The sequence below is a fragment of the Bombina bombina genome, chromosome 2 (genome assembly GCF_027579735.1).
Source record: "Bombina bombina isolate aBomBom1 chromosome 2, aBomBom1.pri, whole genome shotgun sequence".
Taxonomy (NCBI): Eukaryota; Metazoa; Chordata; class Amphibia; order Anura; family Bombinatoridae; genus Bombina; species Bombina bombina.
Window position 1 is genome coordinate 4,679,511 of NC_069500.1, and position 25,889 is coordinate 4,705,399.

At 45.4% G+C, this 25,889-nt stretch overlaps 1 protein-coding gene across 1 annotated transcript in view; it reads left to right on the forward strand.

Moving 5' to 3' along the window:
• The first annotated feature begins 1,150 nt into the window (after positions 1–1,150).
• The window catches only part of RGP1 (RGP1 homolog, RAB6A GEF complex partner 1), a 145,747-nt gene continuing 121,008 nt past the window's right edge, over positions 1,151–25,889 (forward strand). Inside the window, exon 1 of the mRNA XM_053700955.1 lies at positions 1,151–1,294. Within this exon, the coding sequence (XP_053556930.1) occupies positions 1,179–1,294 (116 nt within the window). The 5' untranslated portion in view covers positions 1,151–1,178. The remainder of the gene's footprint in view (positions 1,295–25,889) is intronic.

The window sequence follows — 25,889 nt, forward strand, 5'->3', positions numbered from 1 at the left end:
AGCTGTCAGTGTGTCATGTGTACAGTCTGTGTTATACAGTGTATGTAACCTGTATATAGTAACAGACCAGAGAGCTGTCAGTGTGTCATGTCTGTGTTATACAGTGTATGTAACCTGTATATAGTAACAGCAGACCAGAGAGCTGTCAGTGTGTCATGTGTACAGCCTGTGTTATACAGTGTATGTAACCTGTATATAGTAACAGACCAGAGAGCTGTCAGTGTGTCATGTGTACAGCCTGTGTTATACAGTGTATGTAACCTGTATATAGTAACAGACCAGAGAGCTGTCAGTGTGTCATGTGTACAGCCTGTGTTATACAGTGTATGTAACCTGTATATAGTAACAGACCAGAGAGCTGTCAGTGTGTCATGTGTACAGTCTGTGTTATACAGTGTATGTAACCTGTATATAGTAACAGACCAGAGAGCTGTCAGTGTGTCATGTGTACAGTCTGTGTTATACAGTGTATGTAACCTGTATATAGTAACAGACCAGAGAGCTGTCAGTGTGTCATGTGTACAGTCTGTGTTATACAGTGTATGTAACCTGTATATAGTAACAGACCAGAGAGCTGTCAGTGTGTCATGTGTACAGTCTGTGTTATACAGTGTATGTAACCTGTATATAGTAACAGACCAGAGAGCTGTCAGTGTGTCATGTGTACAGTCTGTGTTATACAGTGTATGTAACCTGTATATAGTAACAGACCAGAGAGCTGTCAGTGTGTCATGTGTACAGCCTGTGTTATACAGTGTATGTAACCTGTATATAGTAACAGACCAGAGAGCTGTCAGTGTGTCATGTGTACAGCCTGTGTTATACAGTGTATGTAACCTGTATATAGTAACAGCAGACCAGAGAGCTGTCAGTGTGCCATGTGTACAGCCTGTGTTATACAGTGTATGTAACCTGTATATAGTAACAGACCAGAGAGCTGTCAGTGTGTCATGTGTATGTAACCTGTATATAGTAACAGACCAGAGAGCTGTCAGTGTGTCATGTGTACAGTCTGTGTTATACTGTCATTATTACTGACAGATGGTGTCACACAGACCTTGGATATGGTCTCTTGCCGTAAGCTATAATGAAATATAAACCCTTCAGTAGTTTGCTGCCCTATTGAGCTACCTTTTTTGTGTTGCAGATTATGAGCTTTGTCTCGTCTCTTCTGAGCAATGATTGAAGTTTTGGGCAAGTTGCTCCGTGGTCCTGTGTTTCTAGCTGGAGAGATTGTTGAGTGTGTTGTTACTTTTACCAACCCTCTGTCTGCATCATCCACCTCAGCTAGCAGGTAGGTAGCACCTTGTTATATGTAATACAGCTCTGTCAGGTATGGGGAGCCCTGACTACCTTTTTCTTTTTAAAGACACAATGAGTCCACGGATCATCATCCTTACTTGTGGGATATTCACATCCTGGTCAGCAAAAGATGGCAAAGAGCACCAAAGCAGAGCTTTACATATAGCTCCTCCCTTCCCTCCCACCCCAGTCATTCTCTTTGCCTACGTTAGTGATAGGAAGAGGTAAAGTGAGGTGTTAGATTCTTCAATCAAGAGTTTATTATTTTTAAAGTCGTGCCAGAGAGTGCTGCTTTATCCTAGGGTGTAGCGTAGTCCATATCCGTCTCTACAGTAGAGCTTTTGGTGGCTTTGGAGCAATAGGAACTGGTGGTACATAATTCTCACTGCGCCTCCTATACCTTTATGCTGCCCTAATCCAGATAGCCTAAGCACATTTAAATCGGGTTTATCTTATTCCACAGGGCTATGGGAGGGGAGAGGACCTCTTACAACTGCTGGAATGTCCTGCTGTCGGTAAGTGCTAACTTTATTCATTCTGGGGAATAAAAGGAACTCGGAGTAAAGTGGCCTCCTTATCTTTATTTGAAGGCCGTTAGTGGCTTACATAAGACTCATTCAGGATCTCTTATGTGGGGACATTAATCCCTTTTATATAGAGGGTTTTGTTTGGACAGCCATAAGTACTGGGGCTGGGAGAAAGCTTGTAGTCGCTGGCTAAATTTATAAGCAGACTACGATATTTTGTTTCACTTTATTATAATGGTGGTTACGGTCCCTTAGTTTCTATTACTCCGAGGATGTGTTTGGGGAAGTTACGCCCACGATGGGCGGGGCTTTAGTTTTGCGCGCTTCCTCTTGCTTATTGCGCAGTCCTAAGCAAACAGGAGTGGATGTATATGTGGCTCAATTACCGCATGTCTTTCTGAAGAATCCGACAAGCGGTTGTAGCGCTTTTGTGTTCCTGAGGTGTCCGGATCGTTAGACTACAAGAGTTCCGGTCAGGGAGTGATTCTGTTGGCAGAGTTGCTGAGGTGTATAGGTCTCTAAATGTATTTTTATTTAACTGCTGGGGTACGTTTTTTTTTTTCTGTCGCAAAAGAAGCTGTAAAAAAAAGTTGCAGTTTTAAAATTTAAAGGCATAGTATCGTTTTGTTTTGTTTTTTCCTCTATTTTTCTGTTTTTTTTCTTAAACAATTTGATTAGCCTTGGATACAATAAGGGTTAGTTTTGAGATCTCTTAAAGAGACAGTAACTTTTTTTTGTTGTTTTTTCTTTAGGTAGTTCTCTAGCTCCTGAGGAGAGACCGATTCTGGAACTCCTCTAATTCGTGAGTTGTTCCTTCTGGATCTATCCTCCAGGTCCGCCAGCTTAGCCTCCAAAGAGGAAATCTGACAAGCCAGATTTTCAGAATAAGAAAGGAGGTTAGTATGGTCTATGAGTAGGTCTTCTTGTTTACGCTCTAGAGCATCAGCACCTGCTCGATCGCTCCGCCATCTTTTGAATCTCTTTGACCTCTTTGGTGAGATATCGTTTTACAAGCTAAATGTGTCCAAAACGGAGGCTTACCCGTTCCATATTCCCACTGTCCAACTTTGAGCCCTCCAAGCTAGCCATAATTTTAAATGGAATCTAAAGGGTCTGCAACATTTAGGTGTTTTTCTGTCACACGACTTTAAGAATGTGGTGACGACAAACTATTACCATTTTCTTTGGGATCTCAGGCAGACGCTCCTGCTCCCTAGGTATATGGTGGTCTCTTGGATGGGTAGGATCTTTGCCTTCAAAATGATGCTTCTCCCAAAACTCACTTATTTGTTTAGATGCCTCCCCCTTCAGCCCCCCAATGCCGTCCTAGATAGTTCGCAATCGCTTCTTAATAGATATGTCTGGGCTGACACTCATCCCAGAGTTGCAAAGAAGATATTACAGGCCCCAATAGATAGAGGAGGTCGGTCTAGGCCTCCCCAATCTTAGAATGTATTATGAGGCTGGCATGCTAACCCATATATCGAGTTGGGGCCCCAACAAGGAATACCCCCAATGGTTCGAAATAGAGCAGGATTCTTTGCCTCATGACATATTGCTTCGGGACCTAGTATGGATCCCACAGCACTGTAAACCACTCTCCATCACTCCCAACCCCATTGCCTTGGTCTTTGGCATAAATTACGCCACTCCCCTAGGGTGGCTCCCCATCCATCCCCTATACATAGCATTCGGGGGCTCCTAAGGGGGCTCCCAGACTAATGCCTCAGTCTGGTCCTCTCTTCCCATTGAGACCATTAGAGATATGTATTTCGACAGTGCTTGGGCTTCAAGACCCACTCTTATAACACGCTTCTCCATCCCACGTTACATGCATTTCGAGGTCACACGTCTCCGGTCACTGCTATATAGTTGGAACTTTTTTTAAATCTGCACCTCGCATGCTCTCACTATGGGAGTCCAGGTACCAAATGGGTTCATTACCAATGCATTCAGGATCTTCCTACACTCCAGAAGACACATAATATTCTAGCCTGGGAGAGAGATCTTGATATGGTCTTTGACAGTCAGGAATGGATGAGAGCTATAGCACACACAAGATAGGCCATGCATAGTGTAACTCTCTTTGAACTTTTTTACAAACTTCTGACGAGGTGGCACTGGGTACCCAGCCGACAGCGTAGATTTGCACCTGATACCTCTGACAGGTGCTGGAGAGGTTGTAATCAAAAAGGAGATGACCTACACATCTGGTGGGGCTGCCCTGAAATCCAGAAGCTATGGACTAGAGTCCTTGCCCTGGGTGGACTCCTTGACCTCCCGACAGATAGAGGCCCTGAGACCTATTTACTACACCTTAATATACCCAAACTCCCCAAGCCACTAAAGCACCTCTGTGTATCTGCTGATGTCCACCAAGCTTGCTATCGCAAGACATTGGAAACACCCCAATGCTCCCCATTTGGGGAAAGTCATAGAGATACTCTCTACAGTGCGAACAATGGAGGAAGCGGTGTACATAAACAGGGGGCTCATTGACTTGCACCCCAACACGTGGTCCATATGGGACACGCTCCCACAAAACGCGCTGACCTAGGCCTGCTGCCCCCCGCCCCCACTACTTTTTTTTTTTTTCTCCTATCCCCCTCTTTATTTTCTTTTCTTAAATATGTTCTTTCTTTCTCTTTTGGTCTGTCTTCAAACATGTCTATCTTACATGTTATAGTACCGTTTAAAGATACTTCCATGTTGATGTTAACTAATGTTACTGCAAAGTTTATTCGAATGATGTTTTTTTTTGTTTTCCTTTCTCTTTTTTTTTTAATCTTTGTTTATGTACACTGAGCTGAGATCCACAGCTCTACTATATCTATTTAGGCTATCTGTTACAAAGGTTCTCTGATTAATTTTTATACCAATTTTTGTTAGATGCCGTGCACTGCATGTATTATCGTTAAGGAAAGGAGGTCTCATTATATGAGCCAGAAGTCCCATGTGGCCTGGCCGCCATATATGAGTAGGACATTTAATCTACAATGTTATGCTTACTATGTAAAATGAACAGAGTCGCCTAAAAATGTCTTGCAAATGTACTCCTGTACTCTTTATGACCTCAATAAAAATATTTATTTAAAAAAAAAAGACATAGCTGCAATTATGTCTTCTACAATTTCTGATGCGTTGTCTGCTTTTCCTATGTTGCAAGCGTAAGAGGAAGGACACCCATGTTATCGGTGAGGTTTCTGATGCCATGGTGGCAATCTCGGATGTACCCTCCCAGGGAATTAAGTTGGAGGGTATGAAGGTTCTATCAGAAGGCGAAATTTCAGATTCAGAAAGTGCATTACCTTTGACTGATTCGAAGGTTGTATCTTTCAGGTTTAAACTAGAACACCTCCGCCTGTTACTCAGGGCGGTGTTGGTGACTTTAGATTGTGATTCTACAGTAGTAGAAGTAAGTCGAGTAAATTGGACAGATATTTTGAAGTTCCTGCTTACTCAGACGTTTTTCCACTACCAAAACGAACTTCTGAGATTATATCCAAGGAATGGGAGAGACCAGGTATTCCCTTTTCCCCCATCTCCTATTTTCAAGAAGATGTTTCCTATAGCGGACGCTATCAGGGACACTTTGCAGACGGTTCCTAAGGTGGAAGGAGCTATTTCCACCCTAGCCAAGCGAACCACTATTCCCATTTAGGATAGTTGTGCTTTTTAAAGATCCCATGGACATAAAGATGGAGGGTCTACTGAAAAAGATTTATGTTCACCAGGGTCTGCTATTGCAGCCGGCCGCGTGCATTGCTACGGTCACTAGTGCAGCAGCTTATTGGTTTGATGCTCTGTCTGAGTCTCTCAGAACTGAAACCACTTTAGAGGAGATCCAAGATGGGATTAAAGCTCTAAAGTTGGCTAATGCCTTTATTACAGATGCTTCTCTGCAAATTACTAAATTGGCGGCTAAGAGTTCCGGGTTTTCTATTCTTGCCCGCAGAGCTTTATGGTTAAAGCCCTGGTCGGCAGACATATCTTCCAAGTCTAAGCTTTTGGCAATTCCTTACAAGGGGAAGACCTTGTTTGGACCGGGCCTGAAGGAAATTATTTCTGATATCACAGGAGGTAAGGGTCATCTTCTTCCTCAGGATAAGAGAAGTAAACATAAAGGACGACAAAGTAATTTTCGTTCCTTTCAGAATTTCAAGGGGAATTCCTTCTCTTCCTCTTCTAAACAGGAAGGGAATTATTCGCAATCTAAGTCTACCTGGAGACCAAACCAGTCTTGGAACAAGGGTAAAAAAATCCAAGAAGCCTGCTGTTAATTCCAAAACAGCATGAAGGGCATGCCCCCAATCCGGGACCGGATTTGGTAGGGGGCAGGCTCTTTTTTTTTTTTTTTTTTTTTTTTTTCATTCAGGCTTGGGTTCGGGATGTTCATGATCCCTGGGCGGTAGAAATAGTGTCTCAGGGATACAAACTGGAATTCAAGAATTTTCCTCCCAGAGGAAGATTTATTCTTTCAAGATTATCTGCAAACCAGATAAAGAAGAGGCATTCTTACATTGTGTAAGAGACCTCTCCTCCTTGGGAGTAATTGTTCCCGTTCCAGTAAAGGAACAGGGGCAGGGTTTTTATTCAAATCTGTTTGTGGTTCCCAAAAAAGAGGGAACCTTCAGACCATATTAGATCTCAAGGGTTTAAACAAGTTTCTCAGAGTTCCATCATTCAAGATGGAAACTATTCGTACCATTCTTCCATTGATCCAGGAGGGTCAATTTATGACGACAGTGTACTTAAAGGATGTATACCTTCATGTTCCTATCCACAGAGATCATCACAAGTTCCTAAGGTTTGCTTTTCTGGACAAGCACTTTCAGTTTGTGGCTCTTTGCTGGCAGTTCTAAGACTGCGGGGCATTGCGGTGGCGCCTTATCTGAACGATATTCTAATCCAGGCGCCATCTTGTCAACAAGCAGGGGCTTATACCGACATTGTACTGTCCTTCCTGAGAACTCACGGGTGGAAGGTAAATCTGGAAAAGAGTTCCTTAATTCCGAAGACAAGGGTGACTTTCAGTCCAATCCTCGGCTGTCAGTGGCCCAGTGTATGGAAGTAATCTGATTGATGGTGGCGGGATGGACATCATTCCGTTTTCTCGGTTTCACCTCAGACCTCTGCAGTTAAACATGCTCAGGCAGTGGAATGGAGGTTATGCAGACTTGTGTCCTCGAATAACCCTGGATCGGGAGACAAGGGACTCGCTTCAATGGTGGTTGTCTCTGGATCATCTATCCCAGGGAACATGCTTTCGCAGACCGTCCTGGGTGATTGTGACAACAGATGCCAGCCTTCTAGGGTGGGGAGCTGTTTGGGGTTCCCTAAAGGCTCAGGGAGTGTGGACTCAGCCAGTCTGTTCTTTTTATAAACATCCTGGAATTGAGAGTGATTTTCAATGCTCGCCTGGCCTCAGTTGGCTTCGGCCCAGTTTATCAGATTCCAGACGGACAACATAACGACAGTGGCTTACATCAATCATCAAGGAGGAACGAGGAGTTTCCTTAGCAATGACCGAGGTAGCCAAAATAATCCGGTGGGCGGAGGCCCATTCTTGTCATCTGTCAGCGATCCATATCCCAGGGGTGGACAACTGGGAGGCTGATTTTCTGAGCAGGCAGACTTTACATCCGGGAGAGTGGGAACTCCATCCGGAAGTGTTCTCCATCCTGATTCTCAAATGGGGTCGGCCAGAGTTGCATCTCATGGCATCTCGTCAGAATGCCAAGCTACTGAGGTACAGGTCGAGGTCAAGGGAACCCCAGGCATAACTGATAGATGCTCTGGCGGTTCCTTGGTCCTTCAATCTTGCATACCTATTTCCTCCGTTTGCGCTTCTTCCTCGAGTCATTGCTCGAATCAAACAAGAGAGGTCATCAGTGATCCTCATTGCTCCTGCGTGGCCTCACAGGATTTGGTATGCCGATCTGGTCGACATGTCATCCCTGCCACCTTGGAGACTGCCATTGAGGAAGGATCTTCTCGTTAAAGGACCCTTCCTTCATCCAAATCTAATTTCTCTGAAGCTAACTGCTTCGAGATTGAACGCTTAATACTATCCAAGCGGGGTTTTTCTGATTCGGTCATAGAGACCTTAATTCAGGCGCGTAAGCCTGTAACTAGAAAGATTTACCTTAAGATATGGCGTAAATATCTTTATTGGTGTGAATCCAAGGGCTACCCATGGAGTAGTTAGGATTCCCAGAATTTTGTCCTTTCTCCAAGAAGGATTGGAGAAGGGTTTATCGGCAAGTTCCCTAAAGGGTCAGATCTCTGCCTTATCTGTTTTGTTACACAAACGTCTGGCAGATGTCCCAGGTGTTCAATCCTTTTGTCAGGCTTTGGTTAGAATCAGGCCTGTGTTTAAACCAATTACTCCTCCATGGAGTCTGAATTTAGTTCTTAAAGTTCTTCAAGAGGCTCCGTTTGAGCCTATGCATTCCTTAGATATTAAGTTGTTATCTTGGAAAGTTTTTTTATTTCTTGTTGCCATTTCTTCAGTTTGAAGAGTGTCTGAGCTTTCGGTGTTACAATACAATTTGCCTTACCTTATTTTCCATTCGGATAAGGTAGTCTTACATACTAAACTAGGGTTCCTTCCTAAGGTTGTGTCAGACAGGAATATTAATCATGAGCTTGTTGTTCTTTCCTTGTGTCCTAATACTTCTCAGAAAGTACCTCTTCTGCACAATTTGGACATAGTCCGTGCTTTAAAGTTTTACTTACAAGCAACTAAGGACTATCGTCAGTCTTCTTCTCTGTTTCTAATTTTCTCAGGAAAACGTAAGGGTCAGAAAGCTATGGCTACCTCTCTTTCTTTTTGGCTGAAGAGTATCATCCGCTTTGCATATGAGACTGCTGGACAGCAGCCTCCTGAAAGAGTTACGTCTCATTCCTCCAGGGCTGTTGCTTCCTCATGGGCATTCAACAATGATGCTTCTGTAGAACAGATTTGCAAGGCTGCGACTTGGTCTTCTCTTCACACTTTTTCTAAATTTGACAAATTTGATACCTTTGCCTCGGTTGAGGCTGCTTTTGGGGGAAAGGTTCTTCAAGAAGTGGTGCCTTCTCTTTAGGTTCCCTGTCTTGTCCCTCCCTTATCATCCGTGTACTCTAGCTTTGGTATTGTATCCCACAAGTAAGGATGATGATCCGTGGACTCATCCAGGCCCATTTATCAAAGGGCTTGCGGACCTGATCCGACACTGCGGATCAGGTCCGCAAGACCTCGCTAAATGCGGAGAGCAATACGCTCTCCGCATTTAACATTGCACCAGCAGCTCACAAGAGCTGCTGGTGCAACGCCGCCCCTTGCTGACTCGCGGCCAATCGGCCGCCAGCAGGGAGCTGTCAATCAACCCGATCGTATTCGATCGGGTTGATGTCCGGCGATTCCTATCCGCCTGTTCAGAGCAGGCGGACAGGGTTATGGAGCAGCGGTCTTTAGACCGCTGCTTCATAAGTTGTGTTTCTGGCGAGTCTGAAGACTCGCCAGGAACACGGCCCTTCAAGCTCCGTACGGAGCTTGATAAATGGGCCTGATCGTGTCTTTAAAAAGAAAAGAAAATGTATGCTTACCTGATAAATTTGTTTCTTTTTAGACACGATGAGTCCACGGCCTGCCCTGTTCTCTTAAGACAGGTTGTTCTTTTTTGTAAACTTCAGTCACCTCTGCTCCTTGGCTTTTCCTTTCTCTTCCAAACTTCGGTCGAATGACTGGAGTGGGAGGGAAGGGAGGAACTATATATAGCAGCTCTGCTGTGGTGCTCTTTGCCTCCTCCTGCTGACCAGGAGGTGAAATCCCACAAGTAAGGATGATGATCCGTGGACTCATCGTGTCTAAAAAGAAACAAATTTATCAGGTAAGCATAAATTTTCTTTTTCTCCCCTACTGACCTCTGCGCTGTGTGTGAGGAGAGGGGGGGGGGATTAAACCTCCCTACTGACTTCTGCGCTGTCTGTTGGGGGGGAATTTAAACCTCCCTATTGACCGCTGTGTGTGTGAGGGGGTCGGGGATTAAACCTCCCTACTGACCTTTGTGCTGTGTGAGGGGGGGGATTAAACCTCCCTACTGACCTCTGTGCTGTGTGTGTGGGGGGGGGGGATTAAACCTCCCTACTGACCTCTGTGCTGTGTGTGTGTGAGGGGGGGGGATTAAACCTCCCTACTGAGCTCTGCACTGTGTGTGAGGGAGGGGGGATTAAACCTCCCTACTGACATCTGCGCTGTGTGTGTGAGGGGGGGGGGGATTAAACCTCCCTACTGAGCTCTGTGCTGTGTGTGAGGGGGGGGCGGGATTAAACCTCCCTACTGAGCTCTGTGCTGTGTGTGGGGGGGGGGCGGGATTAAACCTCCCTACTGACCTCTGCACTGTGTGTGAGGGGGGGTGAAGCCTCCCTACTGAGCTCTGCGCTGTGTGTGTGAGGGGGGGATTAAACCTCCCTACTGACCTCTGCGCTGTGTGTGAGGGGGGGGGGGATTAAACCTCCCTACTGACCTCTGTGCTGTGTGTGTGAGGGGGGGGGGGATTAAACCTCCCTTCTGACCTCTGTGCTGTGTGTGTGTGTGAGGGGGGGGGGTTAAACCTCCCTACTGACCTCTGCGCTGTGTGTGGGGGGGGGGATTAAACCTCCCTACTGATCTCTGTGCTGTGTGTGTGAGGGGGGGATTAAACCTCCCTTCTGACCTCTGTGCTGTGTGTGTGTGAGGGGGGGGGGGTGTTAAACCTCCCTACTGAGCTCTGCGCTGTGTATGAGGGGGGGATTAAACCTCCCTACTGACCTCTGCACTGTGTGACCTTAACCATATTCCATGGCAGAGACTTCCCCAATACCTGACCTGGACTTGGCAGGGGACTTTTTCTACTCTGAGTTCCAGCAGGTCTATAATATCTGTGACAAAACCAATCTCGCCATTGTACATTGGAGGGCCTGTTATGGAACATTCTTTGGGCTGGAGGTACATGGGCTTAAGGATACCCAGAGACTGCATGGAAATATGGAATGTTATATGCTGGACACCCCATGTACTTTCATAACTCTGTCTTATGTCTATGTCACCCTGTATCCATAAATACAGGATGGGTACAGGGTGTGAGTGCCCCTTGTGGGAGCAATTGTGACTCTATAAGCCAAGTGGGCATAAAAGACTTTATAGCTAATAAGAACTGTTCCTATATTCAGTAATAAGATGTATTCTATGTATGTTTCAGATCTGATTGTGTCTCAGGAGTCTGTCTGGGTAAACTGATTGTGTCCTTGTGTGATTATGTTAACTAGACTGCCCAACATCAGATTGTCTGAGTAAACGTTCTTCCCTAGTTAATTAACTTAATATGTTAATCTGTTTTACCTGTCAATAGACAATTGTTAGAGGTTTGATGCATTGTTCATATGTCTGCTTTACTGTTAAACCAATGCCCTTTGTAACCTGAAGCCAGGGTGTATAAATCTGTGTGCTGCCTTCAAATAAAGGAGACATTCTGTTTTAAACCTGAAACTGGCTGGGTTGTGAATTGCTGATTCCCTATGCAGGACATTGTTCATCTGGTATTAACCCTTGGTACACAGTTGGTACCGTAACAATATCCATGCTCCTTTCTAGAAGCTCAGACTTAAGGGAGCGGCGAGCGCATCTACCTTAGGTCTCAGCAGACCTCGAGTTAGGAAACCCTGGGGGTTAAAGTTCTGAAACGACCTAACAGTGGTGATTTTAGGAACTGATTTAATAGGCTTTGTGGCAAACCTAGCCACTTCTGGACTATAATGTAAGAAAGGTTATCTATAGGCTGTATATTGTGCTATGTAGATGTGACAGACCCTTCTGTCAGTACTGAAGGAGTTAACTGTGTTCAGCTTTAGCCTCAGCTATTGTGCACTGTCATTAAAGTTAGTGATAAACAGTCCATTGTTTAATCACCCTCAGAGAGCAGATGCTTAGGTGATAAGAAAAGCCAAATGTGTCTTGTGTTTAAATTGTTATCAGCTTAAGCAAGGTAAATCTATTGTATCATGTCAAGGGCGTGTTCCCTCCATCTAATGTACAACATTCTTTCAACCCCCCCATCTGGGGTCTGACCTGCATAAATACTGGGCATATGGCCCTTAATAAAGATCATTCTGTTTTAAACCTGAAAACTGGCTGGGTTGTGAATTGCTTATTCCCTGTTCAGGACATTGTTCCCTGGTGTTAACCCTTGGTATCCTGTTGGTACCGTTACAATTGGTGGCAAGCTACGGAATGAACCTTATCGCCCAGAAGAGCAACTACACAAGCCAGTAACCTCAGGAAGAGGGGGATTACTACAATACTGACTAAGATGGAAGGAGTACCAGGGACCGAAGTGAATGGAGATGGTTTATTCTAAGCTAAAGAGACAAACGTTAAAGGAACTGCTATAAACCAGGGGAAAGATAGGCAGCAGCAAACCCAAGGCTATATTAATTGCTGAGCTGATGGAGGGAGACAGAGCTCGCAGCGCTACGCCTCCAGCAGCCATGGAGGAGACCCTATACCAGAGGGAAATGAGGACCAGGCTGGAATTTTTACCCCAACCTGTACCACGGGATATGCTATCCGTGGTAATGGCAGATGTGCAGGAGTACGTGATGGCACACAGTCCGCGGAATGCATCCTCCCGAGCAGAATCCATTTTGGACGCACTCAGCAACCCAGTAAGACCCAAAATCCCATACCATGCATTTAAAATGTTTTGTGAGGAGAAGGATGAGATCGATGGGTATTTACAGGATTTTGAGAGACTGTGCGAATTACATGATTTGGAGCAGTCCGTATGGGTGCCGGTGCTAGCAGGCAAGCTAGCCGGTAGAGCAGCGGAAGCGTATCGCGCTGTACCCAGGGAGGACAGCAAGGATTACGCTAAAGTGAAGAGAGCGATCTTGGAAAGATATGCCATTACCCCAGAGGCATACCGGCGCAAGTTTAGAGGCCTGCGCAAGCCAGAAAGAGATTCACATGCAGAGTGGGCCCACAAGCTGGATCAAGCATCTCAAGGGTGGATACAGGCCAGCCAAGCTTCCACCATGTAAGAATTGCGACAAATGATGCTGTTGGAACAATTCTTTAACGGCTTGTCCCCAGAAGCCCAAGAATGTGTGAGAGATCGAAAACCCCTCACCTTAACCGAAGCAGCCAGATTAGCAGACCAGCATTTTGATGCCAGGAGGCACCATGGACTACAGCCTAACAACCCCACAGCGGCACCTTTTCGCCCAGCCCCAGGGAATCCACCACCCCCCTCACGATACAACGGACGGGCGAATATACAATGCCACACCTGCAAGCAGTGGGGACATATGGCACGTGAGTGCACCCAAAATCGGAGCAGACAAGCTTGGAACCAGGTCAGACAGAACCTGGCCCCAAGGGCGGCTGCTCACCATTACCAAACGGAGCCAGCCGCTCATGAGGTGTTGAGCACCCAAGCCGAGGAACCCCTGGGAATTCTGCATGAGGTGATGTCAGTCCGGGCCACCGATAACCGGCAACATCACCGCCAGCTGGTGACCGTAGAGGGGAAGGAGGTCCAGGGACTTCGGGATTCGGGAGCTACTTTAACCCTGATAGCTCCCCATTTGGTGCCGGATACAGCACACACTGGCGGATCCGTGGCAGTACGAGTACAGACCCCCAGTCACTCCAGCAGCTGCCAGTTACCAGCCCCCGGCGCACCGCTATACCACACGGCCTCCGGCCACGAACTACCCTCAGAGAGCCAGGTTCAATTTGCGGGGCTACTCACAACCTATTCGGTGCTTTGGATGTAAGCAACTAGGGCACAAAAGACCAGAGTGTCCCCTAAACGCAGCGAATCAAGCACAGTCCTGGAGAAGACCCGCCGGCGGAATCCCACTTAATCCTCAGCCTGCGGCCCACTACGTAGAGGCGCCAGAATGCTGGGGCAGCCTACATGAAGCAAACCCCGTGCAAGCTGCCCACCGGAATAACCGGCAACGGGTTAAAGTGAATGGGAAGGAGGTCAGTGGTCTACGGGATACTGGTGCTACCATGACCTTGCTTCAAGAGAACTTGGTGCCTGAGAAACAGCACACTGGAGACACTGTGGCTGTGAGGGTAGCAGGGGGCACTGTGTTCCGCCTACCTGTTGCCAGGGTACATTTGGATTGGGGAGTCGGAGCTAGACCTGTGAATGTGGGGGTCAAGAAGGACTTACCTGCTGATGTTCTCCTTGGAAATGACTTGGCCCCCCTTGTTTCTGCCTATGCTCCCATGGGTCCCGCTGATGTTAACTCTGTGACTACCCAAAGCCCAGTCCCTCCGGGAAGAGGTACATTTTAACCGTGGTGGACTACGCCACTAGGCACCCTGAAGCTTACTTGAGCCGAAAGTTGTTGCCCTGTGAAGTAAGCTTCGCCGCCATCGAAAAAGAATGCCTGGCCGTGGTGTGGGCCCTCAAAAAGTTGCAGCCGTACCTGTATGGACAAACTTTTTCCTTACTCACAGATCACAACCCGTTGGTGTGGCTGAACCGTGTGGCCGGGGACAATGCTAGGCTGCTGCGCTTGAGTTTGGCGCTGCAGCCCTTCGACTTAACAATCCATTACCGCCCAGGGAAACAAAACGGTAACGCCGACGGGTTGTCCAGACAAACTGAACTTGAAAAGTTATCTGTGAGTACTTCCCCGGACATCCCCAAGCCGATCCGTTGGGATCAGACTGTGTATGCCGGCTTGGTTCTGGGGGAGCATTGTGGCAAACCTAGCCACTTCTGGACTATAATGTAAGAAAGGTTATCTATAGGCTGTATATTGTGCTATGTAGATGTGACAGACCCTTCTGTCAGTACTGAAGGAGTTAACTGTGTTCAGCTTTAGCCTCAGCTATTGTGCACTGTCATTAAAGTTAGTGATAAACAGTCCATTGTTTAATCACCCTCAGAGAGAAAACGCCTAAGTGATAAGAAGAGCCAAACGTGTCTGGTGTTTAAGTTGTTATCTGCTTAAGCAAGGTAAATCTATTGTATCATGTCAAGGGCGTGTTCCCTCCATCTAATGTACAACATTCTTTCAACCCCCCCCCCCATCTGGGGTCTGACCTGCATAAATACTGGGCATATGGCCCTTAATAAAGATCATTCTGTTTTAAACCTGAAAACTGGCTGGGTTGTGAATTGCTGATTCCCTGTTCAGGACATTGTTCCCTGGTGTTAACCCTTGGTATCCTGTTGGTACCGTTACAGGCTTTATTTTACGGACACAGTGAATGAGGGAGTGGTCAGTAAATACATTTAGTAAATTCCAGAATCCTACTTGGGCAGGACACAAGTATCCAGTCCAGGGGAGAATGGTTGGAGGATAAAGGATTTAAACCAATGGTAGTGGATATTAGAGGGACATAACACCCAAATTTATACTTTCATGATTCAGAAAGAGCAGCAATTTTAAACAACTCTCCAATTTAACTTTTATTATCTAATTTGCTTTGTTCTCTTGATATTCTTTCTTAAAAAGCATATCTAAATAGACTTAGCAGTTGCTGATTGGTGGCTGCACAGATGCCTCGTGTGATCGGCTCACCCATGTGCATTGTTGTTTTTTTCAACAAAGGATATCTGAAGAATGAAACAAATTAAATAATAGAAGTAAATTGAAATGTTTAAAATTTATATTCTCTATCTGAATCATGAAAGAAACATTTTTAGTTTCATGTCCCTTTAATTGCTTGAAAGACTTAGCAAAATGTATTGTTGTTGGGGTCTTAACCAGTTTAAAGCCGCCAGGAACCAGCAATTCACCCATACTAGGAGGCACTTTCTTTAATTAGCTGAGATTTGTCTTGCAGTGAATCAGTTGGGGATGAACAGTAAATGACAACAATAATGACCGGTTTAGAGAATGGGATTATTATTTTGGCAGCAAGTCAAAGCTTGTTTTGGAATTAAATAGGTTTATAAGGGAGACATTTATAGACTCCTCAACATATATTAGGCACCATCCCCAAAAACCATGTGTGGCAATAGCAGAATCTGGGACTTGGGGGCGGAGCCAGGATTCAGAGATAATGATTTAAAGAGACACAACGTGGGTTGTCCTTGCTGATTGGACAGCACCAATAAACAAGTGCTGTCCGTGGTCTGAACCAAAAATTTGCTGGCTCCTTATTTTAGATGCCTTCTTTTTCAAATAAAGAGAACGAAGAAAAATTTATAATAGGAGTAAATTAGAAAGTTGCTTAAAATTGCATGCTCTATCTGAATCACTAAAGAAAAAATTTGGGTTCAGTGTCCCTTTAAGGATTGTGTTAGTACCAAAAGGTCTCTGTGTTGTACACGGCAATAGTAGGAGCATAATCTCAGCACCATAAGGTCTCTCTGTTGTACACGGCAATAGTAGGAGCATAATCTCAGCACCATAAAGTCTCTGTGTTGTACACGGCAATAGTAGGAGCATAATCCCAGCACCATAAGGTCTCTGTAGTACACAGCAATAGTAGGAGCATAATCCCAGCTCCATAAGGTCTCTGTTGTACATGGCAATAGTAGGAGCATAATCTCAGCACCATAAGGTCTCTGTTGTACACGGCAATAGTAGGAGCATAATCCCAGCTCCATAAAGTCTCTGTGTTGTACACGGCAATAGTAGGAGCATAATCTCAGCACCATAAGGTCTCTGTTGTACACGACAATAGTAGGAGCATAATCCCAGCTCCATAAGGTCTCTGTTGTACATGGCAATAGTAGGAGCATAATCCCAGCACCATAAAGTCTCTGTGTTGTACATGGCAATAGTAGGTGCATAATCCCAGCACCATAAGGTCTCTGTTGTACACGGCAATAGTAGGAGCATAATCTCAGCACCATAAAGTCTCTGTGTTGTACACGGCAATAGTAGGAGCATAATCTCAGCACCATAAGGTCTCTGTTGTACACGACAATAGTAGGAGCATAATCCCAGCTCCATAAGGTCTCTGTTGTACATGGCAATAGTAGGAGCATAATCCCAGCACCATAAGGTCTCTGTTGTACACGGCAATAGTATGAGCATAATCTCAGCACCATAAAGTCTCTGTGTTGTACACGGCAATAGTAGGAGCATAATCTCAGCACCATAAGGTCTCTGTTGTACACGGCAATAGTAGGAGCATAATCCCAGCTCCATAAGGTCTCTGTTGTACACGGCAATAGTATGAGCATAATCTCAGCACCATAAAGTCTCCCTGTTGTACACGGCAATAGTAGGAGCATAATCCCAGCACCATAAGGTCTCCCTGTTGTACACGGCAATAGTAGGAGCATAATCCCAGCACCATAAGGTCTCTCTGTTGTACACGGCAATAGTAGGAGCATAATCCCAGCACCATAAGGTCTCTGTTGTACATGGCAATAGTAGGAGCATAATCCCAGCACCATAAGGTCTCTCTGTTGTACACGGCAATAGTAGGAGCATAATCCCAGCACCATAAGGTCTCTGTTGTACACGGCAATAGTAGGAGCATAATCCCAGCACCATAAAGTCTCTCTGTTGTACACGGCAATAGTAGGAGCATAATCCCAGCACCATAAGGTCTCTGTTGTACATGGCAATAGTAGGAGCATAATCCCAGCACCATAAGGTCTCTCTGTTGTACACGGCAATAGTAGGAGCATAATCCTAGCACCATAAGGTCTCTCTGTTGTACATGGCAATAGTAGGAGCATAATCCCAGCACCATAAGGTCTCTCTGTGTTGTACATGGCAATAGTAGGAGCATAATCCCAGCACCATAAGGTCTCTCTGTTGTACACGGCAATAGTAGGAGCATAATCTCAGCACCATAAGGTCTCTGTTGTACACGGCAATAGTAGGAGCATAATCTCAGCACCATAAAGTCTCTGTTGTACACGGCAATAGTAGGAGCATAATCTCAGCACCATAAGGTCTCTCAGTTGTACACGGCAATAATAGGAGCATAATCCCAGCACCATAAAGTCTCTGTTGTACATGGCAATAGTAGGAGCATAATCCCAGCACCATAAAGTCTCTCTGTTGTACATGGCAATAGTAGGAGCATAATCCTCGCACCATAAGGTCTCTCTGTTGTACACGGCAATAGTAGGAGCACAATCCCAGCACCATAAAGTCTCTCTGTTGTACATGGCAATAGTAGGAGCATAATCCCAGCACCATAAGGTCTCTCTGTTGTACATGGCAATAGTAGGAGCATAATCCTCGCACCATAAGGTCTCTCTGTTGTACACGGCAATAGTAGGAGCATAATCCCAGCACCATAAGGTCTCTCTGTTGTACATGGCAATAGTAGGAGCACAATCCCAGCACCATAAGGTCTCTGTGTTGTACACGGCAATAGTAGGAGCATAATCCCAGCACCATAAGGTCTCTCTGTTGTACATGGCAATAGTAGGAGCACAATCTCAGCACCATAAGGTCTCTCTGTTGTACACGGCAATAGTAGGAGCATAATCCCAGCACCATAAGGTCTCTCTGTTGTACACGGCAATAGTAGGAGCATAATCCCAGCACCATAAGGTCTCTCTGTTGTACACGGCAATAGTAGGAGCATAATCCCAGCACCATAAAGTCTCTCTGTTGTACACGGCAATAGTAGGAGCATAATCCCAGCACCATAAAGTCTCTGTTGTACATGGCAATAGTAGGAGCATAATCCCAGCACCATAAAGTCTCTGTTGTACATGGCAATAGTAGGAGCATAATCCCAGCACCATAAAGTCTCTGTTGTACATGGCAATAGTAGGAGCATAATCCCAGCACCATAAAGTCTCTCTGTTGTACACGGCAATAGTAGGAGCATAATCCCAGCACCATAAGGTCTGTGTTGTACATAGCAATAGTAGGAGCATAATCCCGGCACCATAAGGTCTCTGTGTTGTACACGGCAATAGTAGGAGCATAATCCCAGCACCATAAGGTCTCTCTGTTGTACACGGCAATAGTAGGAGCATAATCTCAGCACCATAAAGTCTCTCTGTTGTACACGGCAATAGTAGGAGCATAATCCCAGCACCATAAGGTCTGTGTTGTACATGGCAATAGTAGGAGCATAATACCAGCACCATAAGGTCTCTGTGTTGTACACTGCAATAGTAGGAGCATAATCCCAGCACCATAAGGTCTCTGTGTTGTACACTGCAATAGTAGGAGCATAATCCCAGCACCATAAGGTCTCTGTGTTGTACACGGCAATAGTAGGAGCATAATCCCAGCACCATAAGGTCTCCCTGTTGTACATGGCAATAGTAGGAGCATAATCCCAGCACCATAAGGTCTCTCTGTTGTACATGGCAATAGTAGGAGCATAATCCCAGCACCATAAGGTCTCCCTGTTGTACATGGCAATAGTAGGAGCATAATCTCAGCACCATAAGGTCTCTCTGTTGTACACGGCAATAGTAGGAGCATAATCCCGGCACCATAAGGTCTCTCTGTTGTACATGGCAATAGTAGGAGCATAATCCCAGCACCATAAAGTCTCTGTTGTACATGGCAATAGTAGGAGCATAATCTCAGCACCATAAAGTCTCTGTTGTACATGGCAATAGTAGGAGCATAATCCCAGCACCATAAGGTCTCTCTGTTGTACACGGCAATAGTAGGAGCATAATCTCAGCACCATAAGGTCTCTGTGTTGTACACGGCAATAGTAGGAGCATAATCTCAGCACCATAAGGTCTCTCTGTTGTACACGGCAATAGTAGGAGCATAATCTAAGCACCATAAGGTCTCTCTGTTGTACATGGCAATAGTAGGAGCATAATCCCAGCACCATAAAGTCTCTGTGTTGTACATGGCAATAGTAGGAGCACAATCCCAGCACCATAAAGTCTCTCTGTTGTACATGGCAATAGTAGGAGCATAATCCCAGCACCATAAGGTCTCTCTGTTGTACATGGCAATAGTAGGAGCATAATCCCAGCACCATAAGGTCTCTGTGTTGTACACGGCAATAGTAGGAGCATAATCCCAGCACCATAAGGTCTCTCTGTTGTACATGGCAATAGTAGGAGCATAATCCCAGCACCATAAGGTCTCTGTGTTGTACACGGCAATAGTAGGAGCATAATCTCAGCACCATAAAGTCTCTCTGTTGTACACGGCAATAGTAGGAGCATAATCCCAGCACCATAAGGTCTCTGTTGTACATGGCAATAGTAGGAGCATAATCCCAGCACCATAAGGTCTCTGTGTAGGAGCATAATCCCAGCACCATAAGGTCTCTGTGTTGTACATGGCAATAGTAGGAGCTTAATCCCAGCACCATAAGGTCTCTCAGTTGTACACGGCAATAATAGGAGCATAATCCCAGCACCATAAGGTCTCTGTTGTACATGGCAATAGTAGGAGCTTAATCCCAGCACCATAAGGTCTCTGTGTTGTACATGGCAATAGTAGGAGCATAATCCCAGCACCATAAAGTCTCTGTGTTGTACATGGCAATAGTAGGAGCTTAATCCCAGCACCATAAGGTCTCTGTGTTGTACATGGCAATAGTAGGAGCACAATCCCAGCACCATAAAGTCTCGGTGTTGTACATGGCAATAGTAGGAGCTTAATCCCAGCACCATAAGGTCTCTGTGTTGTACATGGCAATAGTAGGAGCACAATCCCAGCACCATAAAGTCTCCCTGTTGTACATGGCAATAGTAGGAGCATAATCCCAGCACCATAAAGTCTCTGTGTTGTACATGGCAATAGTAGGAGCTTAATCCCAGCACCATAAGGTCTCCCTGTTGTACACGGCAATAGTAGGAGCATAATCCTAGCACCAAACGGTCTCTCTGTTGTACACAGCAATAGTAGGAGCTTAATCCCTGCACCATAAGGTCTCTGTTGTACATGGCAATAGTAGGAGCATAATCCCAGCACCATAAAGTCTCTCTGTTGTACACGGCAATAGTAGGAGCATAATCCCAGCACCATAAAGTCTCCCTGTTGTACATGGCAATAGTAGGAGCATAATCCCAGCACCATAAGGTCTCTCTGTTGTACATGGCAATAGTAGGAGCATAATCTCAGCACCATAAGGTCTCTCTGTTGTACACCTCAATAGTAGGAGCATAATCCCAGCACCATAAAGTCTCTCTGTTGTACACGGCAATAGTAGGAGCATAATCCCAGCACCATAAGGTCTCTCTGTTGTACACAGCAATAGTAGGAGCATAATCCCAGCACCATAACGTCTCTCTGTTGTACACGGCAATAGTAGGAGCTTAATCCCAGCACCATAAGGTCTCTCTGTTGTACACGGCAATAGTAGCAGCATAATCCCAGCACCATAAAGTCTCCCTGTTGTACATGGCAATAGTAGGAGCATAATCTCCGCACCATAAGGTCTCTGTGTTGTACATGGCAATAGTAGGAGCATAATCCCAGCACCATAAAGTCTCTGTAGTACACAGCAATAGTAGGAGCATAATCCCAGCACCATAAGGTCTCTGTGTTGTACATGGCAATAGTAGGAGCATAATCTCAGCACCATAAGGTCTCTCTGTTGTACATGGCAATAGTAGGAGCATAATCCCAGCACCATAAAGTCTCCCTGTTGTACATGGCAATAGTAGGAGCATAATCCCAGCAACATAAGGTCTATCTGTTGTACATGGCAATAGTAGGAGCATAATCTCAGCACCATAAGGTCTCTCTGTTGTACACGGCAATAGTAGGAGCATAATCTCAGCACCATAAGGTCTCTCTGTTGTACACGGCAATAGTAGGAGCATAATCCCAGCACCATAAGGTCTCTCTGTTGTACACGGCAATAGTAGGAGCATAATCCCAGCACCATAAGGTCTCTGTTGTACACGGCAATAGTAGGAGCATAATCTCAGCACCATAAGGTCTCTCTGTTGTACACGGCAATAGTAGGAGCATAATCTCAGCACCATAAGGTCTCTCTGTTGTACACGGCAATAGTAGGAGCATAATCCCAGCACCATAAGGTCTCTGTTGTACACGGCAATAGTAGGAGCATAATCTCAGCACCATAAGGTCTCTCTGTTGTACACGGCAATAGTAGGAGCATAATCCCAGCACCATAAAGTCTCTCTGTTGTACACGGCAATAGTAGGAGCATAATCCCAGCACCATAAGGTCTCTCTGTTGTACATGGCAATAGTAGGAGCATAATCCCAGCACCATAAGTCTCTCTGTTGTACACGGCAATAGTAGGAGCATAATCCCAGCACCATAAAGTCTCTGTTGTACACGGCAATAGTAGGAGCATAATCTCAGCACCATAAAGGTCTCTCTGTTGTACACGGCAATAGTAGGAGCATAATCCCAGCACCATAAAGTCTCTCTGTTGTACACGGCAATAGTAGGAGCATAATCCCAGCACCATAAAGTCTCTGTGTTGTACATGGCAATAGTAGGAGCATAATCCCAGCACCATAAAGTCTCTGTTGTACACGGCAATAGTAGGAGCATAATCCCAGCACCATAAGGTCTCTCTATTGTACACGGCAATAGTAGGAGCATAATCCCAGCACCATAAGGTCTCCCTGTTGTACACGGCAATAGTAGGAGCATAATCCCAGCACCATAAGGTCTCCCTGTTGTACACGGCAATAGTAGGAGCATAATCCCAGCACCATAAGGTCTCTCTGTTGTACACGGCAATAGTAGGAGCATAATCCCAGCACCATAAAGTCTCTGTTGTACACGGCAATAGTAGGAGCATAATCCCAGCACCATAAAGTCTCTCTGTTGTACATGGCAATAGTAGGAGCATAATCCCAGCACCATAAGGTCTCTCTGTTGTACACGGCAATAGTAGGAGCATAATCCCAGCACCATAAGGTCTCTCTGTTGTACACGGCAATAGTAGGAGCATAATCCCAGCACCATAAGGTCTCTCTGTTGTACATGGCAATAGTAGGATCATAATCCCAGCACCATAAGGTCTCTGTTGTACATGGCAATAGTAGGAGCATAATCCCAGCACCATAAGGTCTCTCTGTTGTACATGGCAATAGTAGGAGCATAATCTCAGCACCATAAGGTCTCTGTGTTGTACATGGCAATAGTAGGAGCATAATCCCAGCACCATAAGGTCTCTCTGTTGTACATGGCAATAGTAGGAGCATAATCCTCAGCACCATAAAGTCTCTCTGTTGTACACCTCAATAGGTAGGAGCATAATCCCAGCACCATAAGGTCTCTCTGTTGTACACGGCAATAGTAGGAGCATAATCCCAGCACCATAAGGTCTCTCTGTTGTACACGGCAATAGTAGGAGCATAATCCCAGCACCATAAAGTCTCTCTGTTGTACACGGCAATAGTAGGAGCTTAATCCTAGCACCATAAAGGTCTCTCTGTGTACATGGCAATAGTAGGAGCATAATCCCATCACCATAAAGTCTCCCTGTTGTACACTGGCAATAGTAGGACATAATCTCCGCACCATAAAGTCTCTCTGTTGTACATGGCAATAGTAGGAGCATAATCCCACACATAAGGTCTCTCTGTTGTACACGGCAATAGTAGGAGCATAATCCCAGCACCATAAGGTCTCTCTGTTGTACACGAGCAATAGTAGGAGCATAATCCCAGCACCATAAAGTCTCCTGTTGTACATGGCAATAGTAGGAGCATAATCTCAGCACCATAAGGTCCTCTCTGTTGTACATGGCAATAGTAGGAGCATAATCCCAGCACCATAAGGCTCTCTGTTGTACACGGCAATAGTAGGAGCATAATCCCAGCACCATAAGGTCTCTCTGTTGTACACGGCAATAGTAGGAGCATAATCCAGCACCATAAGGTCTCTCTGTTGTACATTCAATTAGTAGGAGCATAATCCCTGCACCATAAAGGTCTCTCTGTTGTACATGGCAATAGTTGGATGGAGCATAATCCCTGCACCATAAGGTCTCTCTGTTGTCACATGGCAATAGTAGAAGCATAATCTCAGCACCATAAGGGTCTCTCTGTTGTACACGCATAGTAGGAGCATAATCCCAGCACCATAAAGTCCTCTGTTGTACATGGCAATAGTAGGAGCATAATCTCAGCACCATAAAGACTCTGTTGTACATGGCAATAGTAGGAGCATAATCCTCAGCACCATAAAGGGTCTCTCTGTTGTTACATGGCAAATAGTAAGGAGCATAATCCCAGCACTCATAAAGTCTCTGTTGTACTTGGCAATAGTAGGAGCATAATCCCCAGCACCATAAAGTCTCTCTGTTGTACACGGCAATAGTAGAGCATAATCTCAGCACCATTAATGTCTCAGTGTTGTACAATGGCAATAGTAGGAGCATAGATCCCAGCACCATAAAGTCTCTCGTTGTACACGGCAATAGTAGGAGCATAATCCCAGCACCATAAGGGTCTCTCTGTTTGTACATGGCAATAGTATGGAGCATAATCCCAGCACCAAAAGTCTCTGTTGTACACGGCAATAGTAGGAGCATAATCCCAGCACCATAAGGTCTCCCTGTTTGTACACTGGCAATTAGTAGGAGAATTAATCCCAGCACCATAAGGTCTCTCTGTTGTACACGGCAATAGTAGGAGCATAATCCCAGCACCATAAAGTCTCTGTTGTACACGGCAATAGAAGGAGCATGAATCCCAGGCACCATAAAGTCTCTCTGTTGTACATGGCAATAGTAGGAGCATAATCCCAGCACCATAAGGTCTCTCCTGTTGTACACGGCAAATAGTAGGAGCATAATCCCAGCACCATAAGGTCTCTCTGTTGTACACGGCAATAGTAGGAGCATAAACCCAGCACCATAAAGGTCTCTGTTGTACATAGGCAATAGTAGGTGCATAATCCCAGCACCATAAGGTCTCTGTGTTGTACATCGGCAATAGTTGGGAGCATAATCCCTGCACCATAAGGTCTCTCTCGTTGCGTACACGGCAATAGTAGGAGCATAATCTCAGCACCATAAGAGTCTCTATGTTGTACACTGGCCAATAGTAGGAGCATAATCCCAGCACCATAAAGGTCTCTCTGTTGTACATGGCAATAGTAGGAGCATAATCCAGCACCATAAGGTCTCTCTGTTGTACATGGCAATAGTAGGAGCATAATCCCAGCACCATAACGTCTCTGTTGTACACGGCAAGTAGTAGGAGCATAATCCAGCACCATAGGTCTCTCTTTGTACACTGGCAATAGTAGGAGCATAATCCCAGCACCATAAGGTCTCTGTTGTACATGGCAATAGTAGGAGCAAAATCTCAGCACCATAGGTCTCTGTTGTACACGGCAATAGTAGGAGCTTAATCCCAGCACCATAAGGTCTCTCTGTTGTACACGGCAATAGTAGGAGCAAAATCCAGCACCATAAGGTCTCTCTGTTGTTACACGCAATAGTAGGAGCATAATCCCAGCACCATAAGGTCTCTGTTGTACATGGCAATAGTAGGAGCATAATCCCAGCACCATAAAGTCTCTCTGTTGTACAGGGCAATAGTAGGAGCATAATCCCAGCACCATAAGGTCTCTGTTTGTACACGGCAATAGTAGGAGCAAAATCCCAGCACCATAAGGTCTCCTGTTTGTACATGGCAATAGTAGGGAGCATAATCCCAGCACCATAAGGTCTCTGTGTGTACACGGCAATAGTAGGAGCATAGGATCTCAGCACCATAAAGGTCTCTCTGTTGTACACGGCAATAGTAGGATCATAATCCCCAGCACCATAAGGTCTCTGTTGTACATGGCAATAGTAGGAGCATAATCCAGCACCATAAAGAGTCTCTGTGTAGGAGCATAATCTCCAGCACCATAAGGTCCTCTCGTGTTGTACATGCATAGTAGGAGCTCATAATCCCAGCACATAACGTCTCTCTGTAGTACACTGCAATAGTCAGGAGCAATAATCCCAGCACCATAAAGGTCTCTGTTGTACAGGCAATAGTAGGAGCATAATCCCCAGCACATAGGTCTCTCTGTTGTACAACGGGGAGGGCAATAGTAGGAGCATAATCCCAGCACCATAAAGGTCTCTCTGTTGTACACGGCAATAGTAGGAGCATAATCCCAGCACCATAAGGGTCTCTGTTGTACATGGCAATAGTAGGAGCATAATCC